Raw genomic sequence first — 18122 nt, forward strand, 5'->3', positions numbered from 1 at the left:
GATTCTGAATCGCCTTAACGAGTCGTCATATTTTCAAATCTTTTGCCTGTTACCGGGATACGTCACTGGGTAAGACATTTGCATAATCCCCGCCTGCCCGCGAAATACGAACAGAGTCTGGCCTGCCCACAAACACTTCCGCTAGTTAGTAGGTTTACATCACATTGAGAAGACGCTGTGTTCAAGGATACCACAGAAATACAATTCGAACCTTTTGTTGAGCATGTCATTTTACCAAGGACTGCTTCTCTAATCTTGGCTTTTATCTTCGTTGGCTTCTTCTATCTTCTTAATTTGGACTAACAAGCTCTCGGAACCACAACTTGTAAGTACGATTGATACGTTATGTGTACATTTTCAATTGAGTGCTCAAAATATCAAGTTTTTGTGCTAATATGTGATGTACACCTAGTGCAGCTTTAGGTTTCCAGGTAAAGCACGGCATTACTGTCTTACTGAAGTAGTTCTAATAATTCGCTGTGAACCCACTATTTCCTAGGAATGTGTCAATTAATGTGGACTGACGTTGTTCTAATCACTTCGTTTAATAATAAAGAATGTAGTGTAGCACACAGACTTTATAATCAGTGTGAAATTGCTGTTTATTTTGCTGCACTGGCAGTTATAGGGTTAATGCGGGAGCTGCGCCTGTGATTCAGCTGTTCTGCATTCTATTTAAAAGTTAAGACACAGAGTGTCTTTTGTCTGTCGTTCTTCAAACATTACAGTAGACATATTTTGGTTTACAAACTGTATTGTTTCATCAGTTAGTCACATTAGCACTCGGCTAACATATCCACCATTATTGTTTTAAGTGTTCACAGTTTAGCAGCTTAGCACTTTAGCTGTGGGCACGATTCGCTTGCATAAGTGTTTTGGTATTTTATGTTATTATTATATGAACGGATTGGAGCACTATATTATTGTTTTATGCAAAGGTGCTTTGTCAATGGTAGCGCTCGCTAACTTGCTCAAGGACTCCTCTCTGTGCCAATCACAACAGGCTTGGCCAGCTGACCAATCAGCCGATTAATCGCGATTAATTAGTCGATTGATTAATCGATTAATCGATTGACAGCACTAATATATATATATATTTATACATACATACACACTTGTAAGGTTCTTCAAAAATACTGACATTACCGCCAAGGTACTGTCCAAAACAACTAACTAAATATGTTTTTCTTTTCTTTTACATTAATGCCAATACCACTGAAGGTTCACTGTTGCTTTCTCGACCCCTCTTGCTCTCTCATTTCACCCTCTCTCTTCACCTCGTCTCTTGTCTCCATCCCTCACCCTCTTCCTTTGCTCCTTTTTCCCTCCCTTGATGTACAACATTCCGGTGTGTTGAGCTCAGAGCACAGCATTCGGCTCTCAGAGGCAGGATTGTTCTTGCCGCACAGGCCCAAAGCCCGTTGCCACGGATACCGCCATACTACAGATCTGACCCTGGAGAATTGAGCTGCTCACCCTCAGCAGGAGCCACTGGCAGCTGCAACACAGCTGTTAGCGCCGGGACAGGGTTACTTTCTTTCTTCCTCTCTCTGACTCACCCATTCATTCAGTCACTCGCTCTCTCATTTCTTTATCAATATCTACAATTATATACAGGTGCATCTAAAATAAATTAGAATGTCGTGGAAAAGTTCATTTATTTCAGTAATTCAACTCAAATTGTGAAACTCGTGTATTAAATATATATATATCTCCATGGGAGCAGAGAATTCAACCTAAGGCCCTCGGATTCTTGTTAAAGAAAACATAAAAGCAAAATTGACCCCATTTACTTTCTTAATGAAAATGTTGCTGCTCTTATTGTGCATGATTCATTAGTGCATGTTACTTTAAAGAACAAAAATGCTTGCTTTCATAAAGTTTCATCAAAATTTAATAACTTTTTCTGCTGATATAACTAAGGGGTATTGGGAAAAATAATATAAGAAAGTATTATTGCTCCTCTGTGGAATACTTGATTCTGATTGGTCAATCACAGTGTTCTATAGTCAAATATTTTAGAATAATGAACGTTTAACTGTTTAATTGACCATTGCCCCTGGCAACAAATGATCTACATAGCTGTGCTAGTTTTTTCTATCATATTATTCCATGGTCTCTTTTAAAACAAAACAAAACAAAATAAATAATTTTCATTCTGTTTCATTCTGAGATTTTTTTATATCCAAGCTACTTACTTTTTTATATAATTAAAGTGAATGGTGATTTAATGTTAATGTTTTGTCTGTTTTAAAACTTTATAGTTTATAAACATTTAATTTTGTGTTCCATGGAAGAAATTGAAGTTATACAGAGTGAGAAAATTATGAACTAATATTTTGCTGTGAATTATCCCGTTAATGTATGGTCCATTTATGTTTATATTGTACTGGTTGTAGAAAATATTTTTAACAATCTAAAGCTACCCTGATTGCGAAGTTCAAAAATAAAATAAAATTTATCAATTTGTTCACCTTTTTTTTGTGATAATGACTGACTGTACATCCTCACATATTATAGCTTAACATCGACAAGTCCAATAAAGTTGTGATTATTAGAAATCAAGTTTTTTTTACCACTGAATATTTTATTTCATATGGTAACATATGAAACTTTCATTCACTTACTGACTTGCTTCTTCGCCAAATTCTCACATTCACTTTTGCTCTTTCCCAGAAATATTCCCTGGCAAACTATTTCGAAAAACCAGAGCGGTGACTCAAGTCTCCCATCCACATCAATCACAAACGTTCACTCTAACCTTAGCATGATCCATTAAACCATCGTTACTCAACATTCAAATCAAAACAGATGTTCCCCTCTAAAATCTAACATTACAGTAAATAAATAAAGAAACAGAGGATGACAAAAACAGAGACCTATTTTTCACATTGCCAGAGCCTATTCGATGTCATATTATGGTTAGATGTTATGGCTGGAAGCTATGCCTTTTATCTAATCAGGGCATAGATTTTCCTCTCTTTTCCACCTCGGAGATAACCCGATTACACGGTAACACTGTCTCTGAATCAGTTTAGCAGCTGCCCTGTGGTTGAGCACACAGATCCGTATGCAGCGGTGACAGGTAGAGCTAAAATGCTGCTAAACTTATATGGAATATATAAAGAATTATTTGCCCTACAAGACAGCGGTATCACCAATATAAAATAACATTTAATGGGATTTACCTAAGTAGAGCAAGTTCCTAAATCAACTTTTTTTTTTTTATCTTTATTTCATGAGGTCCCTGATAAAATGTAAATTTTTATAATGTTATGCTTGATTAAAAACCCATAAAATCAAAACAAGAGTGATGTGGCCTTTAGTCCATATTTACTCACTTTAATGCTAGTCTACATGCTAGTGTGCTCCTAAAATTAAAAAAATAAATAAAAAATGCACTACACAGATTTTGTCCAATCTCTCTAGTAAGAGAATGTACTACCCACGATACCATTACAATCAAATAGCAAGTAGTATCATATTCATGGCTGTGACTTGGCAATTAGAAAATGACAAGCCTGTCAATATGTCCTGCCAAACTTCCTGTTTCAGTAAAAAAAAAAAAAAAAATTCACATCTGTATTGGTCAAGCCATTTCATGTGATCTTGAATGTATTATGGTAACAAATAAAAAATGTTCCACTTACATAAATGATATTGTGCATACAAATAAAATAGAAGTAATTGCAAAAGTAAGAGTTTATAATCATATTTTAATTAAATAAAGGTGTATTTTTTAAATAAAATTGTCAGACTACCTTATGAAAAACACGACAATAAAAAATGAAGCACCGTAAACAACAAAAGTAAGCGTGCACAGCTAGTGTTCAAAAAGTTAGAACATGCTGTAGAGCCAAATCCTGAAAACACTAACAGAGCAGTGCGTTTGTTTTAAGCAGAACAGCATGACAAAAGACGGTTAAATCCCACTAAGGAACTGCTATCTATGTCAGGTTGTTTCTATTAGTATTAGCACTCCAAAAAGACTTTCTGACTCTCTCTTACAGACACAGATATAAATCAACTGAAATGAGAGAGATAAACAAGGATTAAAACGAAAACACACACACAAGTGTTTTATGGGTTAGTTTTAAATGAACATTAAATCTTTCCTCTGACGTTGATTTGAAGAGCTGTTTAACATCTATATGACATCCATTCAGATGTGATGGTGTTTTGCATCTTTCATCATATCTAAACAATCTACTCGTGACATAAAACTGCTGCAATGAAAAACTAACAACTGAAATCTGGGAAATGTGATTTTTTTTTCAGATTACTGTCAAGCAAATGCTCTTTTCAGCTAGGAGTGATGCACACTTTAAAGCACAACGTTTGGCACTTGATTTATGTTATCTAAGAAAGAAATCTGTGTAATCAGTTTGACATGCACAGATTATCACAAAATCTTCAATGTGATTCCGTCTCTTTCATCTTTTCAAGCATGCACGTTATGGTGAATTTTAATGTGTTTATATGTGTATCTATCGGTTACATGCACGTGGATGTTTGCTTAGCAGAGCGCGTATGTTTTTGCGTGTGTCTGTGCGTTCGAGAGGCAGATCCAAGCATGCGTATGTGTCTGTATTTCTAACAGTAAAACAGTAGGGTTTCACATTCCTGTCCGACATAACTTAAGACAAGCAGACACGGAAGAAAACGCCTATAAAACTCTCTCAGCCTCTTCTCCTCCATCTGTTTTGTTTTCCTTCCATCTCTCCTTTTTGATGAGCTGGGTCTTCAGTCCCCCCAATAAAATCCCATTAGTTCTTAATGAAGTCGAGCTCGCTGCCTCGCGCCTTCACCTCATTTAGCACAATTGTCTGGCAGCCATTAGCACGGAGGCAATTACAGCCGAACGGCGAGAGTAATTGGAAATGCCGACAGGGACCCCAAGAAAACGGGAATAAATAAATAAAAATATTCAAACTAATAAGCCTCCATTGGGTTGGTGGGGGCTGCTAGGCTAAATCAACATAATGCTAATCGAGGCTGATGAGGAACAGACTCGGGGTGAAGGCCAGGGGTGGTGGAGATGATGATGATGATGAGGTTGAGACTGTTATAGAAAGAGCAAAAGGAATCATACTAATCAACTGCTCAATGACACAAGGTACTGTACTGTTAATGCCCATGTAAACTGATTCTATACGGGAAAAATATCAATATCCATGAAATCAAAATGGACCACATTTCAATAAGCGTCCCAAGCCCAAATGTACACAATTTATCAGAAAAATAGTATAAATCACAAAAGTAATATTAATAGATAAAATAAAGTAACGAAGTTAAATGTTTTGCAAATGCTCTTTCTGCTGCCATAATAATAATAAATTAACAACATTAATAATAAATAATAATGCAGGTTTCAAACAACTTTTCACCAATACATTTCCATGACTGTTTTTCATGTTTTTCCACAGTATTTTACTAATAAAGTACAATTACTAACTGATTAAATATTTTATATCTAAGCATAGCTTGAAAAATATATATTCATTCTAATAATGTCCATGGCTTTTTCATGAATTTTAGATTATATGTATTACAATGCCTTTTCCAGGATCCGAAATTACAATTCTAAAATTCCATGATATTTTTTTCATGACTATGGAAACCCGGATAATACATTTTTAGTATTTGAATCTGCTGAAATGAAATGTTTTCTATGATTTGAAGTCAACTGACAGGATGATTTTAGTTCAATGTACCTTCATGATGCCAAAACACATTTAAAGGCAATATGAAACTGTAATGTGGCATAAATAATGTAGGTGAGACTTTGATTATGAAAACATTAAGCTATACTATTATTAGTTAGTATAATTTTGCCACAGCCTTGACTATTTCAACAGCAAACTGATTGCAGACATGGAGAAAGTGATTACATTTTAAAGAAAAAATAATTAAGACTACAATACATTTTTTCTGTGCTCTGATGCATTGTGCATGACTTGTTTTGATTTCATGTTTGAAATAGAGCTTACTGGAAATAACATAATTCAGTCTACATCAAATAAACAACGGTAACATTCCATGCAAAGGACACTTTGTCAAGTCAGTCCTTGAATAATGAACAGCCACACGGTGATCTAGGTGTTGTTGTGTGTGGCCTGCTGGTGCCAGAAGTCAGGACATCTCCCTTGACTACTCACCCTACTTACTCACATCAAACTGGGCAACTGGTGGCAGAAACCTGATCAGAGGGGGTAAAATCAGAGGGCACTTTTCACACGAACTGGGCAGACTGCCCAACGGTACACAGGAGGGGGCAAAGAATAGGGTCTGGTTGGAATGGTGTGTGCCTGTGATGTGTGTGTGAAGGCACTAGCTTTCTGGAGTCGGCATGGGAAACAGAAGGTCGAGTCCCACAATGGTCTCCCATGGGCCATCCACAATACCAGCTCAATGACCACAGTCAAGAATACTCTCAAGGCCTTTTATTCACAGAGTTCAATGGACCAGACACACCCAGCGGCACTTTCCTACACAAAACAAGATCCTTGCACACTCACACATACATACATATTCATACAACCTTATATAAATGACAATATTGCTTCTATAAAAGAGGCTTTCAGTCGTGTATCTGTCTAGAATCACTACTATTTCACAGTGTTGGGGACGCCACATTAAAACCTAGCCATAAAAGTTAACCATAATTCAAATTAGTAAATTTGGATAACTTCTTTCATAAATAAATAAATAGCATATTAATATAATGAAATAGTACATAATAGTATTTTGTAAAATTATACACAATATAATACAATGCTCCCTCTATACAGATTCATTTAGTCAAATGAATCTGTGGATTTTTTTTTAACTGACTCATTTAAACGACTCATCCAAGTGAATCAGTTTATTTAAAGTTAGTTTTAGTTTGTAGGTTGCATTTAAAGTATTGTACTTTCATTTGTGTTTTAGTTTGTATTTAAATGAATTTTCTAAGTTAACCATTTCATTAAAAAGAATCAGACTTCAAAGATTCATTTTAGTTGAGTGTGAAATCTTTACACACAAAAAAGCACTGTTTTACCCCTATTTGTTGGAAAAAGTGGCTTGTTAATAAAAAAGTGAATCAGTTTTCAAGGTAGCTGAGCTTCTGTTATGCTACTACAAAGTTAATAGTATTGCTACATTTATTTGGTTGCTCCCCAACACTCCTTGACAAAGTACACTAAGGTAATTCACTTCATCTTAGCTGTAATATGAGACCTGAGGAACTAGTCTTGATCATTTGAGAAGGTGAAAAACAAGGTGAAAAGACATTAAGCAAAGCATGATGAGTGAAGCACAGGGCTGCTACCGCAAAAATGAAAAGATGCAGGCTCCTTCCATTTCTCTTGAGCTGTGCTTTCGCTCCAAAAATGTTTATTTGTCTAAAAAGATCTACAAACAATCACTTCACTCGACAGGAGAGAGAGCTTTCCAGTCAGGAGGAGATTTAATTAGGGAAATCTCATTAGGTTTAACAAAATTAAGCGTAAAACAATCCTCGGCAGGGCTCCGAGTGCGAGAGGGAGAGAAAGAAAGGGGGAATTTGGGGTTATGAGCGATTAGAATCAGGAGGATATTGAGATCACTTCCATGCTGCTGTGGGGAAAATAGCTCTAGATACCCAGCTGCTTTCACACTCAATTAAAGAGACTTGCCTGGCTTTTACCCCCTCTGAAAAGCAAAGTGTTAACCCTTCCACATATTGCCGCTCATACAAATGTGTCCCTCATACTCGCTGTCTCTCACTCATGCACAACGTAATTTCACCCTGAGCCCACGAACCATTAAAGACACAAATTGTGTTTTCGAACAAATTCACACTCTATAAGGACATAACAAAAAGTGCTATTAAAGTGAGGAAACAAACTCTTAAACAACACAGCCGGGGTGATTGCAGGCGAACAGTAAGTGTTGGAAAATTCATTTCAAAATTCATCTGTAAAGGCCCAATTCAGACTAAACCAGCAAGGAATAACTCAACGACTCCAGAAGAGCAATATCACTGCAGAGAAATCACAGGTTTGTATATTCTAGGCAGCTAGATAGGTGACACTGCATATTTATCAGCCATCTTCAAAATGTGGAAACAACCTTGGTTTACTTTTCTCACATTAAAATGGAAGAAAAGAATCTGGTGACAAGCATGGCTCTGTTCCAACACCTAGTGAGTTGTCCAGTGCCTGCTGCCTACATAGGCAGCTGCTAGCATCCTAAAATGAAACTGAACCTTCTAAATGGTGAACTGAGAATACAAAATGAGGCAGCAACTCTAAACAAGTGCCATTGCACAAAATAGCATTTTTCACATTAAGTGCATGGTTTACAATTAATTTCTATGGAGTCTGTTGTTAGCATGTTGCTAAGCTAACTCTAATAATAACTCTAAGCATAAAATATTAACAGCTCAGACAAACATTTGAGTAAAATAGTAATTTTGTATTTAGATTTAAGTACTTTGTACTTTCCAGTATTAAATTAGTAGAATTATGAATGAATGAATTAATGAATATCTATCTATCTAGAATATCTGATCGAATAATAGAATGAACGGATGATAGAATGGACTCAGCATGTGTGTCTTTGAATGAACATGGAAGTGTTGATTTAGGAACTTACAGTTTGCTTGTTCTCAGCATCGGAGCATCTGATATTGGAGTCGAATGACAATGAATGGAGAACGAACTGTAAAACAAATGACAGAACAAACAATTGAAAAAAATAATATAATAAACAAAATAATGATAGAACAAACAATTGATAGAACATTAGAACAAATGAACAATAGAATGAGAAAAGATTGGTCTATAGAATGATATAAAATTATATCTAAAACAAACAACAGAACAATTGAATGCTAGATAGAATGACAGAATGATAGAACGGAATGATAAATAGACAGAATGATAGATAGAATGAAAGAATGAAAAATAGATAGATAGATAGATAGATAGATAGATAGATAGATAGATAGATAGATAGATAGATAGATAGATAGATAGATAGATCTACCCAGAGGGCTGGGTCAAAACAAACCAGTTGCTATTTTTTAGATAGAAGATAGACAGACAGACAGACAGATAGATAGGTAGATATAATTTTTAGATAGAGAATTTTTAAGAGAATTTTACCCAACCTTGATCTTAGATCACTACATACAACAGCCTTTGCATCAGGGGCATGTCTATGATGACTTAAAATACTGCCTACATAGGCAGCTCACTAGCTTTTAGAACAGAGCATGTGTGTTTTTGAATGAATATTTAAGTGTTGATTTAGGAACTTACAGTTTGCTTGTGCTCAGCATCGGAGCATCTGATGTTGGAGTCAGTCTGACAGCACACTGCCTTCCAGACAGTCTACAACACAAGAAGAGAAACCTTCTGAGTACAGTTACATCTAATGGTCTGTGCACTAATAGCAAACCTGAGATCATTACTCCAGCGGCATTACAGCGAAACTTGTAAAATGGCCAGAGATGTTGATTTAGGTTTAAGCAGCACTGCATTTTGAGAATGGGGATCATTTTATTGACGCTGCGTGATACCAGTGGGCCTTCTGACCCCACAATTTGAAAAGCAATTTGATATTTTGCGTGAAAGTATAGGTGTGTGTCCTGCTGTTCTGGCTTAATAGAGGCTGTATGTGCATGTGTGTGTGTGTGTGAGCTTGGATAGGTGGGCAAACAAAGATAAAGACAAGGGCGGGAATGGCAGCAATGGCGGCCAGCCCCCCACACTTCAATCCGTCAGTATAAGTTTGTGTGAAACCTTTCTCGGGTTTCTTCCAAACTACAAAGAAAACATTTTAGGGTTCTGTAATCCCTCCTGCAGCCTCTCAAAGCCCCAGAGCCCTCCACACACATCCATACAGTCCGCAGTCCACCTCCCTCTTCCCCTCACAAGACCTAATCTGCCTTCCTGTTGACGTCAAAGTGAATTAGAGCAAGGAGAGTGCAGCAGCTCCCCCCGGGGGGCTGGAGAGCTAATCATGCTGTTCCTCACTGGCCTCAGAGGAAGCATTAGCGTTCCTGTTGCAGCAGACCACCTCATCTACAGTGCAGGGCCCCTTAACAAACAACCAGGACATCAAGCACACACGTGAACAGCTTATTTACAGAAACACACACTAATAGGTCCCTCATACACACCACAGTAGCCTCCAAACAGAGCCAGGTGAACAGAAGATTGCTGGGTTTGCCCTTCCCATCCTTCATTCCAACAGTCAGAGAAAGTTGAAATTTAGGGTAAACCTCTTTCTCTAATACACAGCACACCTATGTGAAATACCTAATCCCAGCCTCCCTCTGTCTCCACACCGACCTTCTGCACTCCCTCCAGCCGCTCTGAATAATGATCCACATAGCGAAGGAGACTTTACACTTTAGACTGTGTGACTGACCTGATTCCTGCTGAGATGACTGTGGCTTGGCTCTCTTATGTCTGATGGTCTGATTCAGTGTTATTTTAGTATTATTTCTATACTATTTTCAGTATTCATTTTAGTTTTTGTTTACATTTTGTTATTTGCTTTTGTCGTTTTGTTGTTTTTGTTTTTTTACTTTCTATACAGCTTTAATTTATTTTTATTTCAGTTTTAGTAATTTTAGTACTTTAACTTAAGGGTTGTTCACACCAAGGATAATAACTATAACTATAACATTTTAATGACCAGTCTAATTCATGTGAGAATAGGGAAGTCCACACCACACCTATAACAATAATGACACAGAGGAACTATATAGTTGGAGTCACAAAGTGATCTGACGATCGATAAAAAAAAATAAAAAAACACCTTGACAGCCAATCTGTCTGACTTTAACAAGCTTGATTATTTAAAGCAAGATGATCACAGATCACTGCAGCACGCTTATAATAAATAGCATGTTATCGTGCGTTGATGTGGATGCTAATATAGTTCTATTTATAGTTGGCATTCTTGGTGTAAACAGGCCTTTAAACTTATTTCATTTCAGTTAGTTCACAAGGCAACATTTCTAGTTTTTTTCCCCATCTAATATTTATATTTTATTCAGCTTAATTTAAAAATTATTTGAATCATTTTACTTATATTTAAAAATAACAACGGTGGTTGTATTTTTTTCACATAACACAAGGGAGGCTATTTGTGACTGTAAGTAAAAAAGCTTTAGCACAAATTTTAAAATTGCATGCTGAGTTTACTACAAGCATTGATATCGCACCCTGGCACGGTCCATGGTTGAATGGCAGTGCTTATGTGCATACAAATTTGGGGGGTCCAGTCAAGGTGATCAACATTAAACTGGTTAGCATAGGTGTGTGAGTCATTGTTGATTAATACCATAACTACACCAAAAAGCATCTTTTTTTTCTAACAGCGCCTGTTTACACCAACATGAACGTACAACACGCCTAGAATATAGCCTTTAGCCATATTCTAACAAAACTTACTACATTTTATTATATTATAGTTTAGATGTTTTACCAGTGCCTGATTGCTTTTTGGATGAAGAAAACAATTGGCATTGATGAATGTCAATGCTAATAGATTGCTTTCTCCAGTGTTATATTAGATCCTCTTGTCTATTCAGTCTTGACTGTCCTATTAAAATAAATATGACTACACAGTCTACTACAGTCATTATATCAACACATTTTAAACACTGTCTATAACGCATCTTAAAATCCTCTTGATTTTGACCCAAGAAATGCAAGGTTTATGTGGTAATTACCCACAATGCCTTGCCAGTAACAACCCCCCAGCTGCTCAAAGACTGAAAACAACATTTGCTGCTGAGGTTTTAGAACTTCCTGTTACTATGACAACCATGGAACAATTCATATTCAATGTGTCTCTCCTCTAATAAAGTGTGTAACATTAGGGCGTAATTGTGTTTCTGTGCAATATATGAAAAAACCCACTAGCTCAGTGAGAAATGCCTGATAGCAGTTGTCAAAAACGTCTGGAAGAATGACAGACTCTTTGTCTGACTTGGCATCACCTAGTAACCTTTAAATATGGATGGCAAGCACAACTAACCACAGTGTCAAAAACAGTCCAACTCTTTAAATGCATGTGATGCATATAAACTATCAATAGCTTTAAAAGGCATCATGGTGGAGAGTCTGTCTCTTTAATTTCAATTATAGTAACTTATAGAAGTGCGGCAAGACCAAGGAGGTTGAGTGAAATGAAAGCAGAATTCCTGGGAATTAGAAAGGATTTAGCGGACAATAGCAGGTATTCCCACTAGTGTAACTAGACTCTACTTGGCGTCATGAGAGGCTTAAACTTCACATCAAACCAGTGTGCAGCTGACACAGGAGGCCACGTTAGACACAACAAGAGGAATATGAAGCAACACGCAGACGCATTAAGCTTATATATACACACTGAGAACAAAAAAAACGCACATGCTGCATGAAGCAAAAGTTTATTTTGTTACCTTTCAGACTGACGAACAAACTCACAAAACAATATTAGCGCTTAATGAAGTAATGCTGTGCTCTCCATGTCGAAACAACACTTTCCCACTCTGCATGCATAGCACATTTTGCCTGATCTAAATCTTGGAATATTTGCTGCAGTCTTCTCTACATTAGTGAGCTTCAGAAATCCAAACAGGAAAAAGACTTAACTGCTAAAAATACCTCCAGGCGTAGCAATGAGACGGGTAGATCCAGGCTCTTATCCGAAACACATCCTTATAAATCTTTTAAATGGCACAGCACCTCACCATGAAATTTTTATTTTCCTCAGACTTTCAGAGAAGAGTTTATGGGAACTTTAAAACATGTAATGCCGCCGACTTCGGAATGGCAGAATCTGTAATGATGACACATTTGCACTAGATTGCATCATAACGACCATATTTTAATAAATGAATGTAAACTGGTTGTTTAGAAATACTGAATTAAAAACTTGGGGTCAGTAAGATTTTATTAATGTTTTTGAAAGAAGTCTCTCATGATCACCAAGCCTTCATTTATTTGGTCAAATATACAGTAAAAACAGTAATATTGTGAAATAAATGTGTCCTACTTATATATATTTTAAAATGTCATTTATTCCCGTGATGGCAAAGCTGAATTTTCAGCAGCCATTACTCCAGTCATCAGTGTCACACGATCCTTTAGAAATCATTCGAATATGCTGATTTTCTGGTCAGCATATTAGAATATTAGAAAATATTTTTATTATCAATCTTGAAAACAGTTCTGTTCCTTATTATGCTGGAGCATTGAGGGTTGCTAGGGTGGTTGCTATGGAGTGCTAGGTTCAAATAATAATAATAAAAAGTCCCTATTCTCTTTGATATACTAGTCTCTAGATATGGCTCAAATCCATCCTTCAAATGTAAGTCTATGAGATTACCAAAATCCAAATCTCTTGGTAAATATTATAAATTAACATTATTATTATTAAAACTAACATGACAAAAGCTGATGGTCACCTTGCTGAGTGGAATATCCATGCCTGAGCTCATATGCTGTTTCGTTTCTCTCTGCTCAGCGGAACTCTCTGGCCCTCAGCCAAACTCCAGCTCCCATCTGCCCAAACCCAGACACTCTGTGAGGCCTGCAGCTCGTTCTGCTTCCTGTCCTGGGACTTCAGGAATGAGAGCTGGGACACGGGAGAGTCAGACACTAAGCTTTCAGCAGATTCCCTAGCTTAAGATGACTTTCATGAGTCTGTCGCATATACACAAGATGAGACCAGTGGTGTATTGTAACAAATGAATAATACTTCATTACAGTACTTAAGTATTTTTGGGAGTATCTGTACTTTACTTGAGTTTTTATATTTCAGCCAACTTTTACTCCACTACATTTCCCAATTAAAATGTATACTTTTACTCTGATACATTTCCACGAAGCATATTCGTTACTTACTATAAAATAGTCAGAAGTCAGAAGAACATGGACTGCAGGAAAGCAGGTTTGATGAATCAGTGGTCTGGCGTTTGCAAGTTAGACTCCTAAAACAACATGTTTGCTCACGTGCAAACAAGCGCGCGCAAAACCGCAGATGATTCATTTTCCACTCAAGTCGAGGCTAGGGTGTGCTGTGCGATACAGCATCATCTGCGATAATGTGGTAACTGTTGTTGTAATGATGTGCGATCTGACATTACCAAGTGGGCTATATCACTAAATCACACACAGAGTGCACGCACGTGATTTATTAGTCTATTAAAACTCAAAATTCCAGGCATTCTAAATTATAGACGGCAAAAAATGCTTCTGTATGCTTTTTATATTTATATAATTTAATATACAGTAGTTAACTTCAGACAAAGAGTACTTTTCTGCAGATTTCAGCATGAACAAATTTAATAATCATTTTATACAAGTTCAGTAAAGCAATAAGTGACTTACATTTTAGACATAATATTGCTTGTTTTTGCTCAATTTTGCTAATGAAAATAATTCCTAACAAAGATCACAGCAGTGTTTTGCATCTCAGCGCAATGGTGTTTACTTATTGAATGAATCAGCTTTTTGAACGAATCGGTTGAATAAATAATTCAGTGATTCACTCATAAACAGTCAAATGATTTGTTTCTGAATGAATCAGCCGTTTGAATGAATCGGTCATTAACAGTCACTTGCTGACACCTACTGGCGGTTTTAATTTCACATTTCGACAGTTTTTTTCATGTTTTAAATTTTCAAATATCAGTATTCAACGTTTTATGTTAAAAACAAAACATTAGACCTATTTATGCATCTGCAACTGCAGTTTAAATGCATGCATGTCCCCTCTGTGATACATAAACTGTGTAAATACATCTAAATGCAATGTCAGATGCAGATTCCAGAAATGTTTTCTTATGTTGGAATGAAAGACAATAAGTACCGGATGAAGTGCTTCTTATTCTTACCCAAAAATACAAAATGGAAGAGTTAAAACTGAACACAATCTTGCTACTCAAGCTGTGTATGAAATGTTTTTATATATACTGTATTTATTTGCTTCTTTTCCATTTTGCATTTACTTGTACTTTTACTTTCAATACTTAAGTACATTTAAGATTTAAAAAAATACTTTTCATACTTAAGTACAATAAATATCACATACTTTAAGACTTTTACTCAAGTAATATTCTAAACGGTGACTTCAACTTCTACCAAAGTCATTTTCTGGTAAGATATCTGTACTCTTACTTGAGTATGGCTTTCAGGTACTTTATACACCACTGGATGAGACACACACGTACAGGCTCATGGAAACACATATGTGCAGTCTAAGGCCAGAAAATCAAGTAAGCAAATATCAGTACTAATGCATTATAGTGTGCACTACTATTGTACATACAAGAGTCCTTGCATTACTGAGGCAGTAACAAACTTCAATAATCTGTTGATACTATTACACCAGATGTGTTAGTCCCTTATACTCAGTGGCCATCTTGGTATTGCCCCCAGGGAGCTATTTTTTATGTAGGTAATAGGCATACAAGTATTTTACATTTATGCATGTGGCAGATGCTTTTATCCAAAGCGGCACTGCATTCAAGATACACATTTTATCAGTTCTTGCTTTCCCTGGGAATTGAACACATGGCACTGGCATTGCTAGCACCATGCTTTACAGTTTGAGTTAAATACAATTTCTGAGTTAAAAATAAAATATCTAAAAAATAAAAAAAAAATCCTAAAAAAAAACTAAACAAAAATTTAAATAAAACTGACAGCATAAAATTAAAAGTTAATTCAAAATATAAAAAAAATTGAAATATACATAATATGTGTATAATATATAAATTATAAGTATATAACTCCAAACCTGTTTGTTAAGATTACAGTATGTTTCACTATTTCACATCAATAAAATCTGCAATAAAATAAAAAGCAATAAAAATAAAATAAAATAAAAAACTTTTTACAAAATAAAATAAAATACAAACTTTTACTAACTTGCTGAGTAAAATGATCTTCACGCTGTTTCTCACCCTGGCAGTAGCTCAGTTTTCTAAAAAAAAAACACCAAACAAACAAAAAAAAAACACTGAGCATATGACAGTTTATGCTAATTCCCGCTACAGCGATTCTTGTGGTGACATTGACAATGCAACGGCTACGTTGTTCATTGTGTTTTAACACATTTCAGAAACAAAATCCTTCCACCATAATAACAATTATGTCATCAGTCCACTTTTTTAAACATACTGTAGTTTGGCTTGATCTTTAATCTAGCTTTTATTTTAGTTCTATGTTACCATTTACCAGGTTTTCCACTGCCACTGAAGTCGTATTATACACTCTCATAAGACTGGCAGGTTTAGGAAGGACAGTGAGGAATTCCCCTACCCTATACGTATTCACCATGACCTCTCACTCTGTTTTTCCACCCTCCTTTTCTAATGGGAAGGACAAGGTTAACCCTTTCGCTCTTGCTCAGGCCAGTTGTGTTTATTGCTAAAGTCAGCTGAGCTAAAAAGTGTGATGAGCTGTATTAAGTGTCTATAGTGGTTTTTAAATACCTCTGGAGCACATATGACCAGCAGAATGGTGGACTGCGACATGACAGAGATATAAAAGGCAGGTGTACACCATACTTTGCATTACTGCCACCTTCTGCGCATTGCTTCGCACTTCTGTTCCAAATCCGGCAAGGATGTATTAGCCACCTGGGTGCACGGGCCCAACTTCTCTACCTAACGGTGAGGGCATTCGCTGTCCTAGCTCTTACCAAAAACTTGTGTCATCATACCCCGGCTATGGCAGAGCGCCACATTCATGCGTCTACATTTCCCTCACACTCTGGAGCAGCAGCTGTTTATGTTTCACTTTTAGCTCAGAGCTGTCATCAGTCCTTTCTGAAGGGCAACGCTATAAAGTTCTAACAGTCAGGGAGCACAAGATTGTTTTCCACACAGTTGTGGTCAATAAATGGCTGATGCATCGCTGATCAGTCTCCTGGCTGTTATCTCACCCAGTGTTTGCGGGCTCGCATTAATATCATCCCCCGTATGGCAAGTGATGATTTCTCCAAAGACCATCCATTTCTAGAGTTTCACACAAAGCGGGGCACAATTTCATCTGCTATATTTATCTCCCTCTACGTTTTCAATTGAATAGTCACCAGAAGTCTCACGGCTAGCAGCTGGAGAAAACTGAAGTACAGGAGTCTGTCCGTAAGATCATCAGCTAGTCAATTCAGTAAGGTCACCTACACAGCAGAGTTTACACTGCAACAGAGAATGCTGAAGATCCATTTATTTCAATGGGGAAGGTGCATTGCAAACAAAAAGTGGAAAAATATGATGGCTTTTAATTTAATTAATATAATATAATATAATATAATATATGTGTGTGTGTGTGTGTTTTATTAACATTAATATATATATATATATTATCATGCTTATTAAATCATATTTAATTACGAGTGATACTCACATGTAAAGCTAAATAAAAAAATTATGATTTGATCGTTTGCCAAAACGGTAGGGAAACAGTACAGTAATTTGCTAATTTATTGTGAAGTAACTGCTTTGGGAATAAAAGATTGTTTAATGTTCAGAGATATTTCCAAACACTAAAGCCAGAACACACTCAGTTTGCAACCTTTTATATGTTTACACTCCACTTGAAAGGAAACAACTTTATGCATTATGGGGCCCCTAAAAACAAACCAGAGCGAGAAGCAGCAATATGTGGTTTAGCGTAGTTGGAACATCTATTAGAAAGCCAAAAATATGTTGTTGAGGCCTTTTGTTGGCGACTGCAACTGCCTCTTAAATCTGAAATGACATGAGGTTTTCCCAAAACTGTCGGCACATACTGTACGAACACAATAAAGCAGCTGGTGTGTGCGAGCGCGTGTGTGAAATCTCTCATCTGCTTGAGGAAGGCAAAGCACCCCACAGCCTAAAATCGTGCTGCTTATACTGATGTATCAAATATCACCCACCAGCAGCGCTAAACAGCACTGAGCTCTGAGGAATTTAGATATAATGATGAACACTTGGACTGATAAAAACATGTACATATATAAATAGATAAATAATAGACAAATTAGCAACGTTTTCAACACTAAATTGCAGAGTGATTGTGAAAATAATTAGAATAAATCATTTAGGGACATTACAACACTTTACAAGACTATTCTGCAACCAGTGTGGTACAATAATACTA

The 18122-nt window shown here is 36.4% G+C and overlaps 1 protein-coding gene across 1 annotated transcript in view; it reads right to left on the reverse strand.

Moving 5' to 3' along the window:
• LOC107578600 (homeobox protein PKNOX2-like) overlaps positions 1 to 18122 on the reverse strand; it is a 69774-nt gene that overhangs the window by 43291 nt on the left and 8361 nt on the right. Inside the window, exons 2-3 of the mRNA XM_016264547.1 lie at positions 9288 to 9359; positions 8620 to 8685 (exon numbers count right to left, since the gene is read on the reverse strand). Of these exons, the coding sequence (XP_016120033.1) occupies positions 8620 to 8685; positions 9288 to 9359 (138 nt within the window). The remainder of the gene's footprint in view (positions 1 to 8619; positions 8686 to 9287; positions 9360 to 18122) is intronic.

The sequence above is a fragment of the Sinocyclocheilus grahami genome, unplaced genomic scaffold (genome assembly GCF_001515645.1).
Source record: "Sinocyclocheilus grahami isolate Dianchi unplaced genomic scaffold, SAMN03320097.WGS_v1.1 scaffold32.1, whole genome shotgun sequence".
NCBI classification, from domain to species: Eukaryota; Metazoa; Chordata; class Actinopteri; order Cypriniformes; family Cyprinidae; genus Sinocyclocheilus; species Sinocyclocheilus grahami.